General features: G+C 41.2%; 1 protein-coding gene and 6 non-coding genes across 13 annotated transcripts; all 7 read right to left on the bottom strand.

The window, feature by feature from the left end:
- Nucleotides 1-51: 51 nt before the first annotated feature.
- osbpl9 (oxysterol binding protein-like 9) lies at nt 52-27,036 on the bottom strand. Of its 7 annotated transcripts, XM_055164860.1 has the most exons (38): nt 26,909-27,036; nt 25,522-25,572; nt 24,505-24,583; nt 20,889-20,965; nt 18,270-18,365; nt 18,040-18,087; nt 17,590-17,619; nt 17,447-17,497; nt 16,910-16,948; nt 14,439-14,532; nt 13,806-13,904; nt 13,107-13,266; nt 7,528-7,640; nt 6,768-6,886; nt 6,601-6,686; nt 6,332-6,515; nt 6,167-6,251; nt 5,958-6,068; nt 5,823-5,886; nt 5,613-5,753; nt 5,458-5,536; nt 5,205-5,296; nt 4,983-5,118; nt 3,229-4,917; nt 2,781-2,819; nt 2,561-2,621; nt 2,262-2,319; nt 2,062-2,086; nt 1,835-1,862; nt 1,594-1,617; nt 1,388-1,411; nt 1,275-1,321; nt 1,175-1,203; nt 942-1,002; nt 728-767; nt 540-566; nt 336-360; nt 52-166 (listed from the first exon to the last, which is right to left on the bottom strand). In XM_055164860.1, the coding sequence occupies exons 1-24, from the start codon at nt 27,017-27,019 to the stop codon at nt 4,843-4,845; spliced, it is 2,220 nt and encodes a 739-aa protein (XP_055020835.1). In that variant the 5' UTR covers nt 27,020-27,036; the 3' UTR covers nt 52-166; nt 336-360; nt 540-566; nt 728-767; nt 942-1,002; nt 1,175-1,203; nt 1,275-1,321; nt 1,388-1,411; nt 1,594-1,617; nt 1,835-1,862; nt 2,062-2,086; nt 2,262-2,319; nt 2,561-2,621; nt 2,781-2,819; nt 3,229-4,842. The 7 variants fall into 7 exon arrangements, with proteins under 7 accessions (XP_055020835.1, XP_055020834.1, XP_055020833.1 ...); XM_055164859.1 differs by having other exon boundaries at nt 1,275-1,411; XM_055164858.1 differs by lacking the exon at nt 1,275-1,321.
- Nucleotides 429-493, bottom strand: LOC129412215 (small nucleolar RNA SNORD78). The gene has a single exon (XR_008633613.1). It is a non-coding gene; the product is annotated as a small nucleolar RNA SNORD78 (small nucleolar RNA).
- Nucleotides 1,064-1,140, bottom strand: LOC129412211 (small nucleolar RNA snR60/Z15/Z230/Z193/J17). The gene has a single exon (XR_008633610.1). It is a non-coding gene; the product is annotated as a small nucleolar RNA snR60/Z15/Z230/Z193/J17 (small nucleolar RNA).
- Nucleotides 1,268-1,344, bottom strand: LOC129412209 (small nucleolar RNA snR60/Z15/Z230/Z193/J17). The gene has a single exon (XR_008633608.1). It is a non-coding gene; the product is annotated as a small nucleolar RNA snR60/Z15/Z230/Z193/J17 (small nucleolar RNA).
- Nucleotides 1,482-1,558, bottom strand: LOC129412210 (small nucleolar RNA snR60/Z15/Z230/Z193/J17). Its single transcript, XR_008633609.1, has one exon. It is a non-coding gene; the product is annotated as a small nucleolar RNA snR60/Z15/Z230/Z193/J17 (small nucleolar RNA).
- LOC129412212 (small nucleolar RNA snR60/Z15/Z230/Z193/J17) lies at nt 1,945-2,021 on the bottom strand. The gene has a single exon (XR_008633611.1). It is a non-coding gene; the product is annotated as a small nucleolar RNA snR60/Z15/Z230/Z193/J17 (small nucleolar RNA).
- Nucleotides 2,682-2,747, bottom strand: LOC129412216 (small nucleolar RNA SNORD75). Its single transcript, XR_008633614.1, has one exon. It is a non-coding gene; the product is annotated as a small nucleolar RNA SNORD75 (small nucleolar RNA).
- Nucleotides 27,037-27,210: the final 174 nt, after the last annotated feature.

Here is a 27,210-nt window from a genome sequence, read left to right as displayed (position 1 = left end):
ACAAAAGTTAAACTCACAGCGCTTTTAATGAAATAAATGCAATTGAAACAGTTACATTAACCACTTTATTGAATAGCAACTATATTGATCAAACATTTATTTTTTAAATAGTAATTTGACAGTTTCCACTTCAATAAAGACAGGTTTCTGGACAGGAATCCACCATCTGTAGAATTAAGAAAACATTTTAAAAACAGAACCAACCAAATTGTCCCCTTGAGTAGAGTACATGACCTCAGACAAGTTGGAAGTGCATAATCAAAGCAATTCATCTGGCAGAATCGTAACATCACTGGTCAAACATGTATGACGGCCTTTCAAGCCAGAATACGTACCAGAATTAACCTGAGTAGGTACCAACTGAAAAAGACAAACCCTGTGAGTATGGAACAGATAGATTTCAAACAAATTTCTATAATATTAATGGGTTGCTCAGTGAGTAAACTTGTCCACAGTAGCTTTCAGGTCAGACATTTGTCATACATCACTGAACCCACAACTTTACACTTTCATATTGAAATGTTCACATTGAAACTTACCATTAAAGGAGGGCCTTGGCAGCAGCACTGCGAAAGAAATATAAATTAATACCAATCACCAAACATGGTTTAAGTTCTAAAACCACCAAGAGATCAGAAACCACAAGTCTCCTCAACCAGATCAGCGACCTGATTCATAATCATCAGCTCTCAAATAAAAAAGTAGGATAATTCCATATGATTCTTACCAGAGTTGATCTTCTGGTGGATAAAGACATGCTTCAAGGCCTGACAAAACACAATACTTCAGTTTTTTTCATGTGCACTTTAAAAACCTTAAGTTTCAATTCATGACCAAGTCAGCTAGAGCTAATAAACACTCCATCGTTGTGTCAGGCTTTACCATTTTATCATCACAAGGTTGTACAGGATCAAGCATCCCAGGATAAATTTAGCACTCACCTGTACCACAGCGACTCAAGCCAACAGTACATCCAGATTGCTTGGGACCAAGGGCTGGAACCTGTGGTAAAATTGGAAACTATTAGCACACTCCAGAATGAACACTGAAAGACAAATTATAGTTAATGCATCAGATAAGAGCGAAAGACATCGTTCTTCACAGAAAATCTGCTGAACTATGCAGTCATCACTGCATCAACTGTATTTGAGAGGGGAATTTAAACTAAACTTACATCAAGAGCCAGTCATTCCTAGACACCATCTGAAATAATAATAATGAAGTTGACACCCACATTTATATCTATATAATTTAACAGTAAAAAACTAAAATACATCAGATAGGAGCGAAAGACATCGTTCTTCACAGAAGGTCTGCTGAACTATGCAGTCATCATTGTATCAGTTTGAGACGAGCAGGGGTATGGGAAAATAAATAAAGTACTAACCAAGACAAATGCCAGAGGCAGGTTCTGGGGGAAAAAAAACAAAAACAAATCAGTTCAACTCTTTCCAAGGTTTTAGTTCACAAGTACCATAATGTTCATGCATCAGATAGGAGCGAAAGACATTGTTCTTCACAGAAAATCTGCTGAACTATGCAGTCATCACTGCAGCAGGCCAAAAATACATCCCAATATGGCAATAAACTTACCTTCAAAGCCACAACGCAGTCAACCTGCAAAAGAGGACAAATTAGTACAAACCCAAAACCGCCAATCTGGACAGACTTGTGCTTTTGACATCTGGGAAAAAGTAAACTTTATAACATGCCAGAATTAACATGACCTCAGACAAGTTGGAACAGTAAAGTGTATAATCAAACGCAATTCCTCTGGCAGAATCTTCACATCACTACAAAGCATATGATGGCCCTTCATAGCAGAGCTACTCACCAGAACCAAATCAGGTATCAATCAAATCCTAAAAAAAAAAAAAAAAAAAGCAAAAGCTTGCATTAAAAATAAGGATACTCTAGTAAGAGCACTGACAATTTACCATTAAGTACATGCATCAGATAGGAGCGAAAGATATTGTTCTTCATAGAAAATCTGCTGAACTATGCAGTCATCACTACATGACCAAAAAAAAAAAAAAAAAAAATAAAATACAATGACCTTACCTTCAAGGAAAGCATTGCATTTGACCTGCAAGAGGAGAATAAATTAGTACAAATTCAAATTTGATCATTTGAGTCAAATAAAGTTTAATGGCTCAGAAAGAAAAATCCTCTTTCACATATTTTCAGAGAGATTCCCAATGATAAACAATCATCATACTCAGCATTATTATTAGTTTTGTGGAAAACTGCAGTTTCCTTACCTCAGGGGGCGCATCGTAGAGTTTGGATTTAAAAGGCATTTCATCCACCCCCAGCAGCCTGAAACAGCAGTCACCCATTAAACATGCATTGTAAAGATCATTTTAGAAAGTAACTAGCAGAGAAGCCTCAGATTTGACAATGGTGGTTGTCAGATTCGTCATCCATTGTGTCAAGAGTAGCAAATAGGGTCATCAGAGGCAAGCAAAAAGTCAATACTGCGGTCAATGTCAAAGTCAATTTTATGAACCTTGACACTTTAACAGCACCAGTCTTGACAATTTGCCCACAAATTATTTACCTGTGTAAAGATCTGTTCATTCATCTCAAAAATCAATGATTCATCAGCTGGCATCTCGACCCTAAACACAATCATTATTAAGCATAGCTCCACTAAAATAAAAATGCAGTATGTAGATACATGTCTCAGTGGGTAAAGTTGTCAGAAATCTCTTCTGTCCACTACTCTTAATATTACATCATCGACTGAAGAAAAATGTGCAGTTGTAAAACGCACCCACCTGCTGACAGTCTGTTGAGTATTCCGTCCCCACTGCAGCCTGAAAGGAAAAGAGATTTGTCACTACGGTTCGCGCAATATTTAAGATCAAAATTGGATGCATGTAAAGCCTCGTGTATCAGAAATGATCACATCACAGTTACTCAGATGTCCCTATGAAATTTCATCATTAACAACGAGGTTTAAATGCCGATCATTTAAAAACAGCTTTAAAACGATGACGTTACAGCCTGAGAAGATAAACATTGTTTAAGAATACAGAAGTCTAACTGACTTGGTGTGGCTAACTAGCAGCTAAAGCTAGCAGCTAAAGCTAGCAGCAGCAACACGTGGTGCTGGGCCTGCTTTTTGCAATAACAGCTACATTACAAGAAGCAAGGTTTAGGTCAACAGAGCAGTACAGAAAACAAATAACGTTAAGTTACTAAAGTGACAGAAAAAAAACAGACATTTAAATACTCCACCAAAAAAGTTGTATGACGCTGGCCTTCATAACTCCATGTATTTCGGGAGTGAATGAGGCAGATCAGTCGACGCTCAGCCTATTTATACCGAAATGGCGCATTGGTTTGTGGGACATGTGTCACTAGCGCCCCTCCTGCACAAACAAAGTAGTGCACAGCGGTTAGATTAAAAGTCTCCGAGACTCGGAACAAATTGTGATTTTTCAATATCTAAAAACAAAAATCACATTATTGAAATAGCCATGTCTCAATTTAAAATAAAGCAGAATCAACAACTAGAAGAATATAAAAAATATTAGATATAAGTTATGAAAAAAGTGTGAAATAAAATATGAAAGGCCACCGTACATATAATTGAAATTGTGACATAAAAATACGTCAAGACTACAACATAATTACAATTTTGCTGAAAATGATTTATTTTTGTTTCTCATCCACATATAATTGCATTTGTATTGAAACATGTGTATAAAAGAATGAATAATGGGTCAATTGAGGATAAAGTATTGCAATAAGCATGTAGAACAATGCCAATCAATGATAAAAACAAAAAGTCATTAAAATAATTGTAGACTGTAGTGAGAGTTGTTGAGCAGCACTTTTAAAACACCACAGTGCTTCTGAAGATGTCATCTTTCAAAACTGCCAGGGATTATGGGAGATTCTACACTCACATGAGTGTGACTGACATAGGTCAGTCTGCCTCCAAATTAATAAGAGAAAATGGGCTTCCTTTCTCTGTGTCTTTGGATTGGCCTTTATTTTATTTTATTATTTTTTTTGGCATAGTTGACACTACACTTGTTTGACACAATGTAATTGCATCTAGCCCTCATCTCCATAACAGCATGCTCTAGCTTTGGAATCAACACAAAGTTTTATGTGGTAAAGGCAAAAATTAAATAAAACTGAAACACAAGATGAAAAACTGGAATGATTTATAAAGATGCAAAGCCACGTCGATGTCATTGTTTGTTACACTACTGCCCAAAAGCAATGAAAATAAAAAATAATATATATTTATACTATATATCCATCAATATTTATCTATATAACAGCTGTAACTGGTTGCAGGCAAGTAGTGACATTCTCCAGGCCCTTTAAGATTCAGTCAGTTCCAATGTTATAAGGCCATCAGAAATTTTGAGGGACCAGCAGCTTTCTCTCCAGTCACCATATTCCCTGAGATGTAGATCACGGATTTATTTAAGGTTTATTTCATCTGAATATTACCAACCACACCTCTGTCCCGCTTCTTTAAAAGTGCAGGAAAATAGGACCTGCAGGTTTGTCCCATGAAGCTGAGAGGGGCTGTGAAGTTGAAGAATGAGAGCTGTTATGTTGCTCCATCTCTGCTGCAGTCGTGATGTTGACCGGTCTCTCTGATGGTGAACTGAGATTGCCAAAAGAGGCTTATTACTAATATTATGGTTGCATCCATGTCATTCACCTCCATACGTTTTACAGTCAAATGCAAAACTGTATACATTTTATCGTCAGTTTTGTCCAAGGTTTAGAAAACAATAGTTTTTTATGCCAGAGTTCTTATGAAGCCTCTGCTATATGTGCATCAATGTATGCATAAGTACAGGAGAGTCTTTAATGCCTCTGATCAGTTATTCTCTTCAGTAGAGGCTCATCGTAGACCCAGCACTCCCCGTCTTCATGGAATAACTAAAGACATATAATAAAAGGTTAATAGGAGTTTATTTTTTAAAATATATTTTCAACACACTTACTCTGGTCTCCCATTGTTGCTCATTCTCTTTTCGTTCTCTGGCTTCTGCTCTTTGTTTCTCCTCCAAACGATGTTTAGCTTCTGTCGCTGCATCGATGTCTTTCAGCTTCAAGTTTTGAGTCACATCTTTCCACAGTCTGACAAAGATTAAGATATAAAAACAATTAATCTTAACAAACTGAAAATATCACAATAAAATTTGGTATTTTTAAAAATGACTCACTTTCTCGATTCATACTCTAGCTGATCTTCTAGCTTTCTGACTTTCTTCTTGATTATACCCATCTTTTTGGTGTCAATAAAAACAGTGTTCTCCTTTAAAATTAAATAAAGTGGTTAAACATGAACAGAACAGGTGCTATAATAAAGGCCATTTGAAGTTAACATATACTGTATAAGAACCAGCAACACATTTGACTTTTATTTAACTAGGAATAAATTTAATTTTTTAGATTTTGAGATCACAAAATACATACTCCAGTTGCCCACTTGGCATACATGACTCCATTCCATTCCCCTTCAATGGAACAGAAAGACTTCTTATCATTTGGTGGGCTGCAAACAGACACCGTGTTATAATGTAGTTATCACATCTAGATATTTCCTTACACTTGATATTTCATTATTTTACAAGATCTCAGCCGTGATCCTGTGCTTTTTGCCTCCGTAGAATGGTTTTGTGTGAAATACAATGTTGGCACTGTATCCTGATTTAGAGCATGAGATGTTGCACTCTCCACCCAGCTCCACCCAAGGCACTGTCAAGATTGATCTGGACACAAATGTTATGTTAATCAAAGTGTTAAGAAAGTCACGGAACAAATTAATCCAAGTTACACACCTGCCATATCCATTTGGAAAGGTAAGAATGTAATGTTCATCATGCTCCAAACATGAAACACAACCTAGAATGATAAAATTAATTAGAAAAACATATGCCATACAACTTTAAATAATAAATAAACATTTTACACACCTTGACCAATATTGTGAACACCAATGGACATGCCAAGGAACTTAGATTTGGTCCAGATGTGAGCATTGAACTGGATCTGCCTATTTAAACACTCGGCATAAAAAGCAGAAACTAAAAGAGAGGAAAAACAAATATTAGTGTACTGTACGTTACCAATCAACAGTGAATTTAAAGCTCCAAAAATGGTCAAAAACACAAAGAGCACTCACTAGGAGGGTGGTGAGAGACCTGCTCTGCTACAAAACACACACTGTTAGAGGAAGCCCATGGGACAGGCCCATCTGAGACAGTCTCCTGCAAAAAGAAAGAAGAGAAGGTATTTACCAGAATATTGAAGAATTTAAACTGAAAGCACCATTGTATTTTTTCCCTACCATTTGTGTGGAAATCTCTTCAGTTGTCTCATTTGGCAGATCCCAATGGCAATAGAAGACCTCTCCTAAAATTGGATTGTAAGGTTTTTTGGCCACTGAGCCTTTCCTTCCTGCATGGAATGCTGACAGGTACCATTTTACAACTTGAACCATGCGCTCTCTGGGTTCTGGCTGCTCAGCAATACTAAAACAAATATGAATATACTTTATGTATTTAATGTATTTCCTTGTTTAAACTTGATAAATGATTGAGAATTTCATGATTTTACCTTACAAACAGGTCAGGATGTGCAAAAAAGTCTGCATACATTTCTAATAAAGATCTCCTTTCTAGAATAAAGGTAGGCAAGACTACCTATAAAACAAAACGGAAGCAAATATGAGGGCTCTGCAAAATCTACTGTAGTTTAATCTTGCATATCTTCAGACGAGATACCTTTGTGAGGTCCATGCCCAGTCGAACTTGAGAAAGCAAGTGCATAATGACACTCTTGTGCTCCTCCACAGACTCACCCTCACCATCATCATCGCGATCATCGTGGCTATCAAACTGGTCTGAAGACAGAACATAAACAGCTTCAAAGGCTGTTTTGACTACACTGCAGGTACATTTACATGGCCAAAAACACATCAGACACAAAGAATAGTCACACAACCAAATAATTAGATCTGAGTTGTGTGTTTACATGCACACAATAAATCTTACTTCTTCCCACTCCATTTTGTGCATCAACCTTTCATTTGTATTCATTTAATTGAGTCTTAGAATCAAATAGTACCGATTGCATTAATCTGTGTACCACTTTGTCTGTTCTGCCATGACATAGCTTGAAATAAAGATTATTATAAACAAAATACAACTGATAATCAAAACGACTTTGTGGCATGTTTCTATTAATGAGTGGATATAGTAGTATTTGGACGATAAAACACAATTCATTTTTCAATCTTTAACATTTTCCGTTTAATTTTTGTCTTTTTTGCACAATTACTCTTGTCAGTGTGTAAATGATCGGAAAGAATTCGGATTACTCATATCAAATGAAACTGTTTACGTGACATTTAAACAATCTGAGTTGAAGTCCAGATAAGAATCAGAGTTTAGGTGTGCATGTAAACACAGCCAGTGTTGAAGGCTAGGCCATTAAGATGCTGACTTTTATGTCAGTAAAGAGGTTTGTTAAGTGCTCATTAACCTGCTTCTGTGGTGCCATTGGACATTGATGAGTTGAGGGACTCTGTGGTGTTGGGTCGTTTTAATGCTGTGTCTTCATTGGTATTGGGAGAAGCAGCTTGAGGCCCTGAGGGACTGGGGACAAAACCAAGTAAAAGGAAAACAAGTCACGGACCATCTTTCTATGTTTTATGCGAAAGGCTAAGCTTTGGTAAGCCTGTCACGAGAGCAAATTTTGAAGCATGATATATTCCTAGAGATATACTGTGTTAAACAATAATACTGAAATTACTTTATGCCACTGACAAAAAACAGGCTAATCCCAGTAAACTAACTTTTAAAAAATACAGTATCATTAAAAGCCATGAGCTGCCACAAATAAATAGCAGAATTAACTACAGTCCCTGACAAAAGTCTTGTCGCTTATCCATTTTGTAGAAACAATAGCTTATAACCTGACTTTATATTAATCGACTGGTTTTAGAAATGTCTCATATGAAAGCTAAAACCCTCCCAAATTATGCTCAATATACTAAAATAAATTTGCTTCACTGAAGAAAGATTGATCATTTAATGAACCGTCACCTTATCGTGGTGGAGGGGTTTGAGTGCCCGAATGATCCCGGGAGCTATGTTGTCGGGGGCTTCATGCCCCTGGTAGGGTCACCCAAGGCAAACAGGTCCGGGGGGACGGGTCAGACGAAGAACGGTTCAGAAGCCCCTATGATGAGTGTACGAGCAAGGCCAGTTACGTCGCCCGGATTGGCGTCACCGGGGCCTCACCCTGGAGCCAGGCCTGGGGTGGGTGCTCGCCAGCGAGCGCCTGGTGGCCGAGCCTCCCCCCACGGGGCTCGGCCGGGCTCAGCCCGAAGGAGCGACGTGGGGCCGTCCTCACGTGGGCCCACCACCCGCAGGAGGATCCATATGGGGCCGGTGCAGAGAGATCGACGGCGGGGGGCCTCGGCGACCGGATCTCCGGACATGGAGACTAGCTCTGGGGACATGGAATGTCACCTCGCTGGGGGGGAAGGAGCCTGAGCTTGTGCGGGAGGTTGAGCGTTACCGACTAGATATAGTCGGCCTCACCTCCACGCACAGTTTGGGCTCTGGAACCCAACTCCTTGAGAGGGGCTGGACTCTCCATTTCTCTGGCGTTGGCCGCGGGGAGCGGCGGCGGGCTGGTGTGGGCCTGCTCATTGCCCCACAGCTCAGTCGCTGTGTGTTGGAGTTCACCCCGGTGAACGAGAGGGTCGCGTCCCTGCGCCTTCGGGTCGGGGACAGGTCTCTCACTGTGGTGTCGGCCTACGGGCCGAACAGCAGTGCTGAGTACCCGGCCTTCTTGGAGTCCTTGGGAGGGGTACTAGACAGTGCACCGACCGGGGACTCCGTTGTTCTCCTGGGGGACTTCAACGCCCACGTGGGCAACGACAGTGACACTTGGAGAGGGGTGATTGGGAGGAACGGCCTCCCCGAGTGGTGTTTTGTTATTGGACTTCTGTGCTAGTCACAGTTTGTCCATAACGAACACCATGTTCGAGCACAAGGGTGTCCATAAGTGCACGTGGCACCAGGACACCCTAGGCCGGAGGTCGATGATCGACTTTGTCGTCGTGTCATCTGATCTCCGGCCGCGTGTCTTGGACACTCGGGTGAAGAGAGGGGCTGAGCTGTCAACTGATCACCACCTGGTCGTGAGTTGGGTTCGCTGGCGGAGGAGGAAGCCGGAAAGACCTGGCAGGCCCAAGCGTGTAGTGAGGGTCTGTTGGGAACGTCTGGCGGAGCCCTCTGTCAGAGGGACCTTCAACTCGCACCTCCGGGAGGACTTCTCCCGGATTCCGGGGGAGGCTGGAGATATGGAGTCCGAGTGGGCTTCATTCTCGGCCTCTATTGTCAATGCAGCTGCTCGGAGCTGTGGGCGTAAGGTCTGTGGTGCCTGTCGCGGCGGCAACCCCAGAACCCGGTGGTGGACACCGGAAGTAAGGGATGCTGTCAAGCTGAAGGAGTCCTATCGGGCCTTGCTGGCTCGGGGGACTCCTGAGGCAGCTGACGGGTACCGGCGGGCCAAGCGTGCTGCAGCCCGTGTGGTCGCGGAGGCAAAAACTCGGAGCTGGGAGGAGTTCGGGGAGGCCATGGAGAAGGACTATCGGACGGCCTCAAAGAGATTCTGGCAAACCGTCCGGCGCCTCAGGAGGGGAAAGCAGTTCTTCACCAACACTGTTTACAGTGCGGGGGGAGAGCTGTTGACCTCGACTGGGGACGTTGTCCGGCGGTGGAAGGAATACTTTGAGGATCTCCTCAATCCCACCGTCACGTCCTCCGAGGAGGAGGCCGAGGCTGGGGACTCGGAGGCGGACTCGTCCATCACCCTGGCCGAAGTCACTGAGGTGGTTGGCAAGCTCCTTGGTGGCAAGGCTCCGGGGTTGGATGAGATCCGTCCTGAGTACCTGAAGTCTCTGGATGTTGTGGGGCTGTCTTGGCTGACACGCCTCTTCAACATCGCGTGGCGGTCGGGGACAGTACCTCTGGACTGGCAAACCGGGGTGGTGGTCCCTCTGTATAAGAAGGGGGACCGGAGGGTGTGTTCCAACTATAGGGGGATCACACTTCTCAGCCTTCCCGGTAAGGTCTATGCCAGGGTACTGGAGAGGAGAATCCGGCCGATAGTCGAACCTCGGATTCAGGAGGAGCAGTGTGGTTTTCGTCCTGGCCGTGGAACACTGGACCAGCTCTACACTCTCCATAGGGTGCTCGAGGGTTCATGGGAGTTTGCCCAACCAGTCCACATGTGTTTTGTGGATCTGGAGAAGGCATTCGACCGTGTCCCTCGTGGTGTCCTGTGGGGGGTGCTCTGGGAGTATGGGGTCCGGGGCCCTTTGCTAAAGGCTGTCCGGTCCCTGTATGACCGGAGCAGGAGCTGTGTTCGCATTGCCGGCAGTAAGTCAGACCTGTTCCCGGTGCATGTTGGACTCCGCCAGGGCTGCCCTTTGTCACCGGTTCTGTTCATTGTATTTATGGACAGAATTTCTAGGCGCAGTCAGGGGCCGGAGGGGGTCCGGTTTGGGGACCACAGGATTTCATCTCTGCTGTTTGCGGACGATGTTGTCCTGTTGGCTTCATCGAACCAGGACCTGCAATGTGCACTGGGGCGGTTTGCAGCCGAGTGTGAAGCGGCTGGGATGAAGATCAGCTCTTCCAAGTCCGAGGCCATGGTTCTCGACCGGAAAAAGGTGGTTTGCCCTCTCCGGGTGGGTGGGGAGTCTTTGCCTCAAGTGGAGGAGTTCAAGTATCTCGGGGTCTTGTTCACGAGTGAGGGAAGGACGGAACGTGAGATTGACAGGCGGATCGGTGCAGCTTCGGCAGTGATGCGGTCGCTGTATCGGACCGTTGTGGTGAAGAGGGAGCTGAGTCGAAAGGCGAAGCTCTCGATTTACCGGTCAGTCTTCGTTCCTACTCTCACCTATGGTCATGAGCTCTGGGTAGTGACCGAAAGGACGAGATCGCGGATACAAGCGTTCGAAATGAGTTTCCTCCGCAGGGTGGCTGGGCGCTCCCTTAGAGATAGGGTGAGGAGCTCAGTCACACGGGAGGAGCTCGGAGTAGAGCCGCTGCTCCTTCACGTCGAGAGGAGCCAGTTGAGGTGGCTCGGGCATCTGTTCCGGATGCCTCCTGGGCGCCTCCCTCGGGAGGTGTTCCGGGCATGTCCCGCCGGGAGGAGGCCCCGGGGAAGACCCAGGACACGCTGGAGGGACTATGTCTCTCGGCTGGCCTGGGAACGCCTCGGGGTCCCCCCGGAGGAGCTGGAGGACGTGTCTGGGGTGAAGGAAGTCTGGGAGTCCCTGCTTAGGCTGCTCCCCCCGCGACCCGGCCTCGGATAAGCGGACGAAAATGGATGGATGGATGGATGAACACAGAAAGGCCAGATTTTGGCAAGACAAAAGTTTTGTCGCCTACATAAAATTGAACAAATAATTTACTTCAAATACAAAAATATGTTGCATAACGTCAGTGAATTAAGTAGTGGTGCTGTGAGATCCATATTTAATATCTTGTATGACTTCCATGAGCTTGAAGGACTGCATCCACGCATTTTGACAATGATTCATACAATTTGTTGATGAAGTCATCAGGAATAGCAAAGAAAGCGTCTTACATGCCTCCCAGAGTTCATCAAGATTCTTTGGTTTTGCCTTCCATGCTTCCTCTTTCATTCTACCCCAGACATGCTCAATAATGTTCATGTCTGGTGACTGGACTGGCCAGTCCTGGAGCACCTTGATCTTCTTCGCCTTGAGAAACTTTGATGTAGAGATAGAAGTATGCGATGGAGCACCATCCTGCTGCAAAATTTGACCCCTTTTATGGTTGGGAATGTAAGAGGTAGCTAATACTTCTTGATATTTTAGGCTATTGATATTGCCTTCCACCCTGCAAATGTCTCGCACACCCCCATACTGATGTAACCCCAGACTATGATTTTTTCCGCCACCAAACTTAACTGTTTTCTGGATGAATCTTGGATCCATGCGGGCTCCAGTAGGTCTCCTGCAATATTTGCGGCAGCTGTGATGTAATTCAACCGAGGATTCATCTGAGAAATCCACCTTCTGCCACTTTTCCAGTGTCCATCCTTTTAGCAGGCTGTGGGCCTTGGCAAATGCCACAAGGTTTTTTAATTGCCTTTTGTTTAGTGCTGGTTTCTGTGCACTGATTTGACCATGGAGGCCATTTCGAGACAGAATTCTACAAACTGTTCTGGTTGACACAGGGACTTGAGGTGACCAGGCCTGGTGAAGCTCTGCTGCAGTGGAAAAGGGGCTGGCTTTGGATTTTCGAATCAACATACGGTCCTCCCGAGCAGTTGTCTTGCGGGGTCTGCCGGACCTGGGCTTGTCAAAAACATCTCCAGTCATTTCAGATCTTTTTCTTATTCTTTGTACTTGACGCTGAGACACATTGAAGGTGTCAGCCACCTCAGCAGTGGATCTGGTCTTCAGCCTCTTGATAATTAACGCTTTGGTCTCAGGGTGGATCTTAGACATGTTGTCAGAGGTCAAGTTGCAGTTCATGTGAAGGTCTGGTGTGTTGGGGTTCTTTTTATACATAACACCCACTAATTGACTGATCAGTAACTGATCACAGGTGAGGCTGTAATCTAGGATTGGGTGCATCATATGACAAGGCGACAAGACTTTTGTCTTGCCAAAATCTGACCTTTCTGAGTTCATTGAATGATCAATCTTTCTTCAGTGAAGCGAATTTATTTTAGTATATTGAGCATAATTTGAGAGGGTTATAGCTTTCATATGAGACATTTCTAAAACCAATCGATTAATTTAAAGTCAGGTTATAAGCTTTTGTTTCTACAAAATGGATAAGCGACAAGACTTTTGTCAGTGACTGTAATAAGTAGCCATAGAAGTTAGTCTTACATTAAGTCTTACATTAATACATAAAAATGGCAAAATCTCCCCACTATTGCAAAGAAATTGTACACATGACACATACTGAACAGTAAGTGGATATAGTAATTCTCCTAACAGGTCTAGGTTTTGGGCCAAAGCATTCACTGAGTGTGCGCATGGTTTTCAAAGTTTTACTTACTCTATGCAGTGTTTTGGTGAGGTGCTGCTCTGATAAAACTCGTCAGCATCATAAAACTCGTCTTCACTAGAAGAATAGGAGAAGTCTGGCACTGAATGTGAGGGTAAAGGGATGTGAGCCGGGGAGGTAACGCCGCTGCTTGGGACTGAAGGGCCACTCCCTAAACAAACACACATACATTTTGATAAAGTTGTAGGAAAAATATGCATGCAGACTATAAACTTTTAGGAAAGGCATTGAAATACTATGGTGTTTAAGTGCATGTTTTAGTGTGACTGCGTACAGACGCATTAAGCTGTCACAGTGATGGCCTCTTCTGCAGAACATATTGACTGTATACTTGAGTGTGCTGCAGGCCTCTATGTGCAAAGTGCAGCATTTTAATCCTGCTGAATCAGCACTGACAGAGAAGGGCCTTTAGTCACTCAGCTTTCACTTGCTTTTAAACTCTGCTATGTAATTCATTTTGTGTTAATAAATAACAGAATAAATATTGCAGTGTAGACAGTAAAAGAGGTATTACTTTTGCAGTGCACTATAAAATCCAGCTTGCAAGATAATATAATAAAGCTCATGTGGAAAGCTCAAAAAATAATCCTAGCTAGTTTCTTTAAGATTTTAGATGTAATAAACATTAAAAGCAAATATGATCAATAATAATAAAAATGTGTTTAAAAGCTAAATATAAGGAGCTTTAACCTGTGCTGTTAGGAGTAGGCGTCTGCAAACTGCCCATCACTGTAACGGATCCAACAGGTAACGTTGAGGGTCGTTGGTCTGATTTACACACCTGAGCATCTTGAGCAAAAAGGAAAAGTGTGTGAGTAAGCACTGAAGCTGCAAAACAAGTCAGCACCATTAAAAGTACAGCACAAAGAAATGCTGAGTCAGACTGAACTGTTTTTGACACAGACAGCAGACCCTTAATGCGTAATCTTCACCACGGCTTATATATTATTAGCCTACGGTCAAGTTTCACATATGCGCAGGTGAGACTGTAAAACATAGTCATCTACTTTCTTTGTCCGCTTGTTGTTTTTTTTAACAGATGGACAGACAAAAACTACTCATTCTCTTTATTCTATATTCTGTATTATGTGCATTGCAAAGATTAAACACTAGGGGGAGCAACTGTTGGCTTTCAGGACACATAAACAGTGGTCTATCCATAGGTTTTAGAATGATGAAACATCAGGACCTTATTGCCATAGTAAAATATTATATCTTTTGAATTGTGAAAAGCCCTCAAAATATCACCTATAACAGGAAGCTGAATCCCATGAATAAGCATAAATGCACTATCGTGTTTTGTAAGTGAGCAGAGGAGGGTACCAGAGGGGAGCGCTGCCTGTGTTGGCATTGTGGTGTTGACTACAGGGGCGTCCAGAGGAGGCTGGTAGATCCCATCCACAGGGTTGATGGTGCTCTAAAGAGAGAACAGAAATAACAGTGCTATTAATGAAGTGGCAGAGCACAACACAAGCGTCTCTAAACTCAAACTGACCTACACTAATATACCGCACAGTTTCGATTATAGATCATCTTACAACAAGGACACTATAACAGGATATATGCACCACACATATGGAAGACCAATTTTTTTACTGTAGGATTATCTGATATTATTGGGTTAATTAATATGCCATAAATGCCACTGCATCAACCGCATCAAGCATTGAAGTTTTATTTTATTAACTGCAGTGGGTGGCAGGCTAAATTGGAAATGCACTGATATTGTTCGACCCTTGATTTCTCTGCAGACAACACCTACAGGGACTTGGCCATTGTCAGCTCTAACCAGCTTCTCTAGCATTTTGAGCCAGTGTACATTTGCATTCAGAGACTCACACAGGACGGCCTTTAGGCACAGTATAATGAGGTTAGTGGCACCAATGACCCAGTGAAAGGGAAAGCAGCCAACAATACAAACTAAAGGAAAATCCATCGACCTCTTAGCCAACAACATGCCCTGGGGTTTTAGTCCCATCTGAAATTAGATGTGTCGATATGATGCACTTTAAACCAGCCTTATAGGGGCTAGTCTTCTGGAAAATGGTAGAATGTGTCAATTTACATCACCCAAAACAGGAATAGACAAACTATGAGTCCATTTAGGTTTTCCTTTAAAGTCTGCAGAAGTTTACCTTTGTTTATGCTATTATGAGATTTGTCAAATGGTAAACTGAAGCTTGAAGAGTGAATGTTTCTAGTTTCTTTGCCATGGACCCTACCTGGAGGACTAGGGCTTGACACATTTTGTTGAAGCTATAATCTACCATAGTAGGAACTTAGGCCATACATATGACTTGGCTTCCTCTGTCCAAAAGCAGCATCCTGTAACAACATTCTGTGTTTACATTTTCGCCTGTGTGTCTCATAAATTTAACCTTATCCGAAATTCATTGTGTAACTGAATACAAACCCATTTCCAAGCATCCTCACTGGCTCAGTTTATGTCAGTATTGATTCTGCTTCTCACTTCCAGATCTTATATTTCTCTCCAATGCCACATTGAATGGAGCCTCCTCATATGACCTGATAATGTTTATATTTAGTTGTATGTAGCGACTCTGCCACAAGGATATATATGAACCACTAGATTATAACTGATAATGTCCCCACAATGCACATGTATGAGATCTTATATCTTTCCTGTTCAATCAGATGCCAGTTTCATCTACATATGACACAAGGCCCTAACCACAGCCTTTTGCAGAAAATACAGTCATGAATAGGTCACACAGTGGAAAGAGCAGAAGGGAAAAAAAATATTCATTTACCAATATTGATTGTTCATTTACCAATAAATATACAGACTTTTTACATGCAGCAACAAAGGAGCAAACCAATCATGGCACAAGATCTTTCAGGAGATACTACAGATTTGTAGTGTACATGATTGTTGTACAGAAAATACAGCAATCACCAAAAGGTTTGACAGAGTCAATCAAACACACTGCTAGACTTTCAAAGCAGGGAGCTGCACTTACACTAGTCGCAGATGCTACAGCATAAGGGCATTTCTAAGCCAAGAGGACATTATAAGCAACATAAAGCTTATAAAAGCATGCACCATTAAATGTACATACAGAGCTTAGGTTGTAGAATAAACATAATACTGTAGGTAATGATGATGAGATTAAGTCACCGCCACTTCAGATCCACAAGCTGTTAAAGACCGTCTTGCCAATGGCATTCTCTGGCTTCATAGCGCATAGCATTTTATAGGCCATGTGCCACACACGTGACGATGATACAAGCACGACTATTTGGCTGGTACCAATTCAAATATTATGTTTCAGTGGCGGAGTGACACACGTGCTTCATTCAACTATGCAGCCTAAGTATCATACCACTCCTAACCTAGTATAATGGTCTCAGGGGCCCCTTTTCCATTAGTGCTCTGGGTTTGAATGGAAGTGAATTGAACTGAAGCGTGGGGCTTTTTGTGTACACAAAATATTATTCTAATAACTGAAAGAAAGACAATGCATTGTTAATTTAAGCATGCAAGCAACACAGAATAAATTGTTAGTAAACTGTACAAAAGTCTCTGACAAAAAGGAGAAGATAGTCCCTGACCAACCCAAGTAAGAAAAAGGTGTTCATAGACAGACCATTGCAGACCTGAGTAAGAAAGAGCATAGAGCATAGAGAAAGAGCCTGCATAAAGCTTGAATGTATTTTATAGCATGCACTAGAGATTTGTACTTCACTACAGTAAGGAGTAAATTAAGCAGGAAAAGAAAGTTAGCAGTTTGTTTGATTACATTTTTGTGATGGACAGAGGATGTCAAACTTACTATAAGTCCGTTTGCGTGTTGTTGTTCGTTACTTTGGTCCTTAAAATTTTAAGAAGACAATGTTAGACTACCTGTGTAGTATTTGTACTAAAGATAAAAAAGATCAAAGCCACTGGTGCAGAGCAAACTGGACATTTAGAAATGTAACTGTAATCAGTTCCAGTTCTTCAGCATGCACTTGTCCTGTCATCACATCACAGTGCGATATTTATCATAATTTAGGAGGTAACATTAAGGTTCAGTTTTGATTAGTCAAATGTAAACACTGTTGGCTAATGTGTGCAATTTCTATTAAACTCAAATTTACTGAAACTCTCACCTTGGCAAACACAGGAAGGTGATTGCTCACATATTTTCACAGACAAATTGGATCATGTGATGAAATGAGAACAGGACTACACCCTTATCAACCACCAACCCTGCCAGAAGCTGCGAGCAATGTACCACCCAGAAACACACAGTGCTCTGGTCCTCAAGAACAAGGGCAATAGTGAAATGAAAGATAGAATATGAAAAGACTACACTACACAGCATTACCTTGGCAATTTGCAGCAATACTATACAGTGCTTGATGGATTCTACCATACTCTGAAAGAGGAAGAGAGAAAGAGTTAAAACATACAAAACAAATTCCTCATAATAATAGGCATATTTCAATGTACTTCCAAGATTTTACTTACACACGTAGTTTCCTTTAAATTTTCTATTTTCTAGAAAAAAAAAGAAAAAAGCACAGTTAATTGTTAATTTAAAATCTAATACAAAGATAAAAAAGTGTGATACAAATTCTGCATAAAGTTGTTGTTTATTATTATGCTGTTCATTAAAAAGAATGTGGTTCGGAGCAGGCTTCATCAGAGGAATAAATCTGTCTCTTTGTGTTAGACAGGTTAAAGGATATTTCTCATAATTTTTTTCTTAAAAAGTAAAAGTAAAATTGAAAATTGAAAAATTGTGACTGATCATAATAAGGGAAAAAGTGTCTTTATATATGTTTTGTCATCTGACCCCTATGACTAATGTAACTTTTTCACAGCTATTATCAATGCTCTGTATTTAGCTCAAATGACAGTAAATGTGGTGGACAGAGAGCAGAGACTCAAGGACAGGGCCCTGCTGCCGCTACTCACTCTGCGTGATTCATCCTCTTTGCAGTCCTTGATCTTCTCATCAAACAGCTGTGTGGACACGACAGAACAGCAGATACAATGAAATGGACCACTCTGTGTTCACTCAACATTACATCAGAAAAAGGATGACAACATGGATAAATAGCAACACTGAAATAAAACCTTTTGAATCTCATGAAGCGATTTAAATTTAGCAGATGAAACACTAACAACACCAGTGACGTCAATACCTTTAACTGGTCAATCAAAATTTGGAGATAGGCATCGGCTTCAGCTAGCTTCTTGTCAAAGTCCTGGACACTGGGAACAAATCCTGTCTCTGCCTCCTGTATGTGACAAAATAGACAATACAGGTCAATAGAGCAATGCTTGACAGATAATAATGAGGTGGTTTATATAGGGTTTAACGGACTAAACAAGCAACAATCCTGACTATTTTTTAAAGAACTCTCAGTCAACTCTCTATTAACTGGTCATTTTACTTAACACAACAAAGCAGGAACAGTCTGTAACAATCTTTTCATTACATAATGTCTATTAAAAGGCAACAGTTGAATCGACACGGCAAGCTTTGATCTCAGCTGTCTGTGTTCAGCCAAATTGCCAGAACAATCAACTTTGGCTGTGAAATAAATCAGAAAGAGGAACAGGCATTGTTTCCACAGCAAGACTTCCTCGAACGTACAACAACAATCTTGAATGCATGATAAAGACGTGCAGTGTTTGAATCATCACATTTAACAGTCAGCCTTCAGTAAAGCTAAACTGAAAACACAATTATTAAATGATACAGAAATTAGTAAACCAGACCGTATTGAGCGTTTTTGTTTTGCTGCCCTGGGTCCCGATTTGAAGCTTCGAGGTTTTAGGCTGTTTTGTTCGGCTAACAGACATTCTCAGAGGAAAGTGCAGGAAAGCCATCAACATTCACACACTATCAGCAGCTGCCCCTTTTTTTTGCTCTTATAAACCTGCTAACTTTACAGAGAACAAAGTCTGTGTTAACTCAGCAAGTATTTAGTTACAGTTATAAGTAAGCTTCCTCAAAGGACCAAAGGTGGTTTCACATTTAGCAAGCCAACAGTCTATGGGTGACCAGATTGCAGCCTGTTTAAAAAAACAACTTCTATGATGATCTTCCCTTACATGTTGGAACATATGACCGAAACATGAAACCAACGTGTGACAAGAGGCTGTTTTTTTTCTCTGCAAAGATCACCTCATGTTATGGCAACACTTGATAGAGAAATGTGGAGCAGATATGTACAAAGTCAGAAGTAGCTTGGTTTAACACATCTCTTAGTACAAGTGTATTGTTAATATTATTCTGTGGCCAGCACTGTTACCATACATCTTATACATAGTAGGAATATTTCAGATCAGCTTGTAAATTCTCACATATGGGCAACCACAAAGCACCCCCACCCTTTTTGTCTCTCCTTGTCGTGTGACCCAGTTTTAAAATGCTGTGGCCCTGACAACAAACAGCAGTCTTTTTTGTGTCCCTGTGGTGCAATCAAGCATTTGTTTGAGAGTGAGAGATGTACTCACTGCTCGCGCCGCTCCAATGTACATGCTGCATTAAAGTCCGCACATGTCCCCAGTAAGCCCATGGAGTCAGCCTCTCTCTTCTGTGACTATCTACCACCGCTAGTCAAGTCAGCATTTTTCTCACCCAAAAAATCTACTTATTTAAATTTGTAAATTGTTTCAAATCTTCAGCTATGAATGTGGAAAGCCTTTAGCAGCAGTTATCAGATGAGCATTTGGTAGGAGGCAGACACAGCTAAGAGTTAATTCAGGACCCTCCCCTGATAGGAAAATCACACTTCCTCTCATGCAGGCACAGCGCAAAAAACACAAAGCAGCAGGAGGAGGAGGAGGCAATAATGGCTTAAGTGACTGGCTGAAGCGGCACAAGCAGATGTTTGGTTGTTCCAGCAAGATGTTTTTTCATTGGCTGGAGCCACATCACATGACATAATGACCAGAGAAGGCTATACTGTGATTATGAGGGAACAGAGTCTAACGGGATTTGTTAGCAACGTGCGGAGAGCTAAGAGGAAAAACGGGAGGGGCAGGGGCGTCAAGGCTGTTGTTGGTGGCGAGACGTGTGAGTGAGTGGTAGGAGGGGGAGAGGCCACAGGCTTTTTAACACAGGAGGGAGGGGTGCAAAGACTGGTCCAAGAAAATACTAGATGCAGGAAAAGGCTGGAAAAAGGTCCTCAGACTGTGCTGTATTACAGCAAAAACTTCACCCTACCAATCAGTTCAGGTTAGCGTAATTATGTCGATTCATCGCTAAAAAGTAAAGGTAGATGTCTAGTGGGGTGAATACGATCCAATACATTTTTGTCAAGTTTATAAATAAAGTATTAATGATACTATAATGCTGTTGTATATTATGACTGTTATTTAAAGGTGCACTATGTAACTTTTCTTGTAAAGGGTCCACTACTTACTTTTCTCCACATAAATATTATTGCTTTGCCTGGAATGTTCCACATTATGGGATTAAACGTATCCATGTCCAAGGAGACAAGCCGGTAAAGTTACAAAAAATATATGTTTTTCAGGGTAATTTTGAGCAATAGAAACACCCAAATGAAATATATGCAGGATAGACAAGTTTAATATGTTACTGTGGAACATTAGAAGTGACGCAATAGCATTTCTATGGAGAAAAGTTACATAAATAACAGCCATAGCCCCAATTAAACACATCAGTTTTACTCATCTTATCCTTGTCACCTGGTAAACTGCTTCTTAACATCAAAACTTGATATGAAAATAAGTGGGGACAAACTAGAGTTAACCAAACTGAAAAAGGCATGTGTGTGATGACCTACCCGGAGCTGGAGGGTGTGACGGAGGATCGTTCCCTCTAAGGCGTGGATCCACTTTTCCCGCTCATCTGCATCTCGAGCTGGGGACACAAGCACAGAACCACACCCGTGAGACGAGCTTTCTACACAAACACCATCTATAACAAAGTGCTTACATAAAATGACAATAAACTGACAGGGTACAATGGAAAGACACCTGGCTGAGGAAATTACCCAACAAAAACTGCAAGTCCACTAGCAAACCGCATAAGCAACCTACGTATACTTTTAAACAAAACAGTAATTGCCCACTCTAAGAATATAATTTGTGTTATACCAGTAGCAGTAAATAGACTTGAATAAATATATAAAGTACAGCTGGTGTCTTGTATTGTTTCATCACTTGGTTTAGAGCAGTTTTAGTGGAGTTCAAGCCATCCAATAAATGAAATCTGGAACATTTTGGGGGTTAATATTTAATGTATGCACCTTTTCTTGATTTTCTGTAGCTGAACATTTGAGCTGTGTGTCATCACATCTCAGAGAACTTTCAGGTCAGAGGAGTTTAAGATGCTAAATGCTAAATACAGCACTCATTCAAGAGTACTCTCAAAAATATAGTGTAGCTGTTTGTTTACCATTTTATATTGTTTTGCCAGGTTATCTCTAAAGACATTTTACATCTTTGATCAGTAACGTAAATTCTACTGTATCTATTATAACATCTACAACTCATTAATTATAGTAACAATGCGAGTGTTAGTGCCATTTTTATTTATTGAAGCTGTTTATAATGATATTGTTAATTTAAAAAAGTTGAATTGAATAATCCTGGTTAAGGCCATCTATATCATCATCATTCATCATTATATTTTCTTAACAATATAATAACAAATTAATGTTTATATTGGGTTAATCTTTAGTAGTAGATGCAAACCAGAGCTACAGTACAAAACTTTTTAAAAGAGCCCAAGCAAAGGCCAAACCACTCAGCTGCTCTCTCTCACTTCCCACTGAAGAACAGACAGGACAGGCCAGATTACTGCAGCTAATGCTGTTTGTTGTGTCATGAATGGAGACAGAGGCTGCTTTAGAGCTACTTAACTTAACAGGTCCAGGTGAAATTATGTTAAAAGGTTTTTCTCACTAACAGTAAGTAGACTGGTAGGGATGGCCGATAAATACAAAAATAATGCAATAAAAAAAGAGAGCTTTATCTCAATATTCTAATTTAGCTCCAAAACAATAATCGCAATATTATATTTTTTTTAGATATCGGCCACCTCATAAACTGGTAACAATTACAACCTTAAAATATAAGAAATATAACTGGTTGTCTTGAACAGTAAAAGATAAAACAGTTACAACAGAGAGTGTACTGACCTTGAACATAAAACTGTCGTTTAAAGTCGTATCTTAGCTGATATAACAGATATCAATGAAAGGCATCTCCCATAAAAAAAACAACAACAACAACACACACACATTTATATACTGGTGAAAAAAAACACTAAATAACTAAGGAGGCATTTGATATCTTCTGTATCTGAAGTCGAAACTTAGTTGTCAACTCGGTCAACAGTTGTGGAGAACTTTGCAGTAACCCAATTAGAAACATGTGGAGCTGTAACTGTCCCTCATGACTTTCTAGTTGGTTGAGATTTTGTTTTATCAAAAGTGTCACAAGTCAGTCTGATCCAAGGACTGTTTTATAAGTTACTGCATACCATTTGGGTTTTTCTACTACAAATGTAATCTCTTGGGTGTACCCCAATGTGCTCTAATGGTAAACAAAATTTTAATAATGGTCACTTAATATATATGATTTTTATAAAGTCACATATTGGAAAAATGTCTACAAATATGGCAACGGCGGGAGCATGAGCCTGTCCAATGCTGCTGGCCAGTCGACAGGATAGGAGTCAAAACACTGATGGAGAGAGCAGAGAAGAACAAGCAAAAGAGGGAAGCTAAAGGGCTATCAGGCTGCTCTGATGCACCGCCGGGGGAGAGGCTACGATGAATAATAGATGCTTCTCTAAATAGAAAAGAAAGCACAGATATGCACTAGACACACGGAACTGTTAGCAGTTAGCAGTACAGTTCAAAATACAGTTAAACTATCCTTCAGCAGAAACTGAATGTAAAAAGCATAACTATGGCTTTCACAACGGTTTAATCTGTTCTCACAAAATCCAAGCAATAAGCAGTAAAGGTCATAGCTGTTTCAAAGGATTCTTTAACTAAAATGTACAACATTTTTTTCCACTACCAAATGACCCCAAAATCATGATAATTTCCCAGAGACCAGGATAACACAATCAAAGAGGGATAATTTTACTGGAACACCTAAATCTGTGTCTCAACATCCCATGCATCATCAGAAATCCAAGCTAGCAGCTGCAGTAGCTCAAATCTCTTGTTCAGCATAAATTACTGCTAATATACTGCAGCTGAAAATGCAAGTCACTCATAAAATAAGAAAAAATTTGTATGACAAATACATTACTGCAATTGTATACGGTTTTAAACTATAGTCAAAAGTCACAGAAATAAATACTAATATTAGCACTTTGGTCTGAGTATACATTGTGAGAAAGGAAGCAAACCTAAGACCTACACATCCTATTTACAATTGTGAACCAGCTGTGACCCTCAACAAACCACTATATCTGGAGATCTGCACACCGCATCCAGCTCCACCCAAATCGCACATCCCAGAAGATAAACACTACCACACTCAGCTGCCCAGTCCAGAGCGGGCACACATGCGGACTGCAGGACATGCGCTTTCTCCTTACCCTTGCGTTTGTAGAACCACAGCATACAGCTTCGGAACACAGACATGGGACAAGGCATGGAAGAGGTGAGAGGAGCCAGGGGCCCATGGACTGTGGTTGGTGACCCCCCAAAAAGGGGTAAAGCTCGATGGTGTTAAGGGGAAATGGACACAAACGCAAGGACAGACATGGAATAAAGACAAATAGATGCTTGGTAAAGAGTCAAGACCTGATGTAGCGCTAGAATAAAAAAGGATGTCAGCGGAGTGGACTGAGCAGCTCCTTGTCAGCGAGGAAGAAGGGGTGGCAGGGCGGGAGGGGGGTGAAGCTGGAGGTAGAAGCCATGGAACAACCAGTCCCCATAGAGTGAGTGGTTGTGCAAGCGGCAGCGTGTAGCGAAAGACGAATGGCAGAAGAGACCTGAGCTCAGCCTCCAGCTCAGCACTATTTCTTTATTATTCCCAGAGGCTCTAGTGCAGACACACACAAACAGCAGCAATCTTCCTGCTTAGCCACAGTCAGGGGAAAATCTTACATGGTCCTTTTAAAACAGCCAGTATAAATTAATCTACAAAAACATCCCCCGGTCCAACTTCATGGAGCTTGGAAAAGGTCCAGAGGAAAGCAGAAAACACTCGAAGGCAAAACAGCATACTACAGCATTGTGTAAATGTTCATGCGCTTCCTGGCATTGGAGCAGACCAATCCGGGACTTAAAAGGCGGGAGGAAGAGTCAGCAAGGGAGGGAGGGATGGATGTAGAGAGAGTGAGAGAGGGAGTGAGAGAAAGAGATGGATGGTAGAAAGAAAGCCTGCAGCAAGAGGCCAACCAGCAAAAATAAAACAAGTTGGGGATTTTACCTTGAAAATGGAAGGTCTTTTGGTCCACAGTGATAGTGAATGTGCTGTCGTCCTCGTCATCAATGCCAATGACAGCACCCTGGGGAGAAGAACAGGGGATGAGGTGGTGAGACACGTCATTCTACACTGCCTCTGCCCAACACCAACTCACTGTACACTATAACAAATACCAATACTGAAGCTTATCTCAGCCTCACACTCCCCCTCTCAAAAGACTCTCCAATGAAGATATCCAGGTGGCCTCTCAAGCACATGCAGTATATGTGCAGGCTTTTGGAGCACAGGACAGACATAGGCAGGTCCAGGGGGTGGGGTTTGGGGAAAAGGAGGAGGAAAAAAGCAGGATGGGTGGAGATGTGCACACAAGCAACTAGAAGCTACCAGAGAAAGTGCCTATACTACTTCTTGTGGAATAACAACATTTTAAAAAGGTTTACTACATGTTTCTTAGTTATTAGTCCATAAAAGGCATTCTCTTTGTCTCCTGCTGTCTGGCATTGATAAGGTATATAAGAATGTGTTCATTTTCTGAAATACTTTGTGTTCCATGAAGTAAACATGTTCGAACAATGTGTTGATTTTAGTGGTAAGTGTAATAACGACTTATTCACAATCAAAAATACATGTTACAAGATGTAAAAATAGTTTCTCTTTATTTACTTTTTGATTCTGAAGCTGCTGATCCAATCAGAGGCTGAATGAGCTCAAACTGCAGATGGGCCCCATATACCACATGAGGCAGCCCACCTACACAGTGGTGCATGTATGATGTACTACAGTTTGAAAAATACATATCCTATATGCAGTATGATCTTTACATTATATAAAACAGACAGTATGAAAGTGGTTTCTATGAAAGTTCAGTTTAACTTGGATTTTGAATAAAACAGGTTATAATGCTGCCATCTAGTGATCATTATAGCACACTGGAAATACAAAGTACAGAGATGCCATCCATGGTGTGTTAAAGGATTTAGAATCAATCCACTACAGTTTACAAGCAAAAATAAAGCTTACCCGGAGTCGTACACAGCCTCTTCTGGATCCTCGCATCATCTTATCTTTTGACTGTAAAACAAAAACAGTTATAGTCAGTGATCTGTTTATTCACACCCAAGAAATCTTCACTCTGACATTAAACCCAGTGTAGCCTATGTGCAAAAAGAATGACTTTCACAAAACTAAATTGGTGTGTTTTTGTGTTCTAATTTCTGAAAACATTCTAGAAACCTAAAAATTAATTGTTTATCTAAATCTTTGGTGCCCACAGTAGAGCCCGTGGGTCAAGCTTGGCCCTCCAGTGTGTTTAATTTGGCCGATAAAGGGGCTGTGAGATTTTGATTCAATTTTGTATGGAAAAGACTGTCAGAAGGAGGACAGTCCTATCTATTTCCTAATATTTAAAGTTACTTGAATCATACATTTCATTGCAGAAAAACATTAGGTTCGGCCTCAACTCCAGGAAAAAGGGCACACCTGATCTAAACATTGTGCAAAGGCAATTGAAACAATGAAAAATACCTAATAGCAAATTTTGACCAGCATTGTCGATTGAAAAGATTTGTACTTCATGCATGTTTCCGAGTGCGTAAGTTTAGCCTCGATTACAATACTATATATATTTTTTTGTATTTTTAACCTGCTCCACTGCTTTGTTCAATGCCATTAAACATCTCCATAGCAAAGAGACAAGCACCACCACCAAGACAAGTTCCAGGGTCAGATCTGTAGAGAGGTGACCCCACCTCATAGTAAGAATACATGTTTGAGGGCTTTTTCAGGGCTTTTTTTTAAAGGAAAAAAACACCTGTAAATGGTCAAGTGCAAGGTAGAAAAGTCGAGTATCGCACTAAGAAACATTTCAGGCAAAAACGATCACCCCGCTCCCCAACATCTTGACACTTGACACTTGAACACTATAACTTGTTTGTTAGATGTTCGTAAAATGTACTTATTATACTTTTTTGTGTGAATGCTAAAAATAAAACACAGATCGTCATATAGCACCGGGTATTAGTTTGTGTAGTCATTTAGCATTTAGTTAACAAGTGATGTTGAGGAGAGTATGGTTCTATATTACTCTGGCAATGTTTATGCAAAAATACCAACATTAATTCGTAATTTTCATAAAGTCGCCACTGAATCATCTGTATTGACTGTTTTTATAGCTAACAGGCTAACATAGCGGAAGTAAACCTAATTAGATACATTTGATTGGCTTAACTGTCTCCAAGGGCTGCAGTTATTGGTGGAGCTGTGAAACATTTGCGCAAAGACACGCCCTTGTGTGCCAGCTGAGACTCCCAACTCCTGACAAATTCAAGGCCGATCCTGTTAGCGCTGGACAAGTACATCTCACTTCTAGCTTTACAGTTTATTATCAACAAAACAGAGGGAAACATACCGTATAGTATGAGAGCAGCCCAGCATTGTAGTCTAAAACAAACCAACGGTATTGCCAGCCTTTCATAACGTTAGTCCACTTGCTAAGCGGCCCCTCCATGATGGACGCCATCTTTACCACAGCCAAGAGTGGGCGGAGTCGGATATGGGCTGGTCCTACGTCAAACACGTAATAAAATCAATACGTTTTCATTTTAGACACAAATTCACATGGTAAACGCAAATCAGTTCACTAAACTGAACATGTGAAGGTTAATGTGTAAGTTAATATTTATAAAATTGTGATTTTTATAGCAATTTCCC

This window comes from Boleophthalmus pectinirostris, unplaced genomic scaffold, assembly GCF_026225935.1.
Source record: "Boleophthalmus pectinirostris isolate CB_2022bp ecotype Guang Dong unplaced genomic scaffold, ASM2622593v1 HiC_scaffold_7, whole genome shotgun sequence".
NCBI lineage: Eukaryota > Metazoa > Chordata > Actinopteri > Gobiiformes > Gobiidae > Boleophthalmus > Boleophthalmus pectinirostris.
The sequence above is the reverse complement of the archived record's forward strand: the minus strand, read 5'-3'. Positions and strand labels throughout refer to the sequence as shown.

What these genes read in the sequence shown, in the direction of transcription:
- osbpl9 (XM_055164859.1), bottom strand. Translation starts at nt 27,019, where the DNA reads ATGGCGTCCATCATGGAGGGGCCGCTTAGCAAGTGGACTAACGTTATG. An exon ending in AACACGCAAACGGACTTATA is followed by an intron (nt 14,533 to 16,909) that starts GTAAGTTTGACA and finishes TTCTCTCTTTAG; the next exon opens with AGCACCATCAACCCTGTGGA. An exon ending in TCACCAAAACACTGCATAGA is followed by an intron (nt 7,641 to 13,106) that starts GTAAGTAAAACT and finishes TTTTGTCCCCAG; the next exon opens with TCCCTCAGGGCCTCAAGCTG.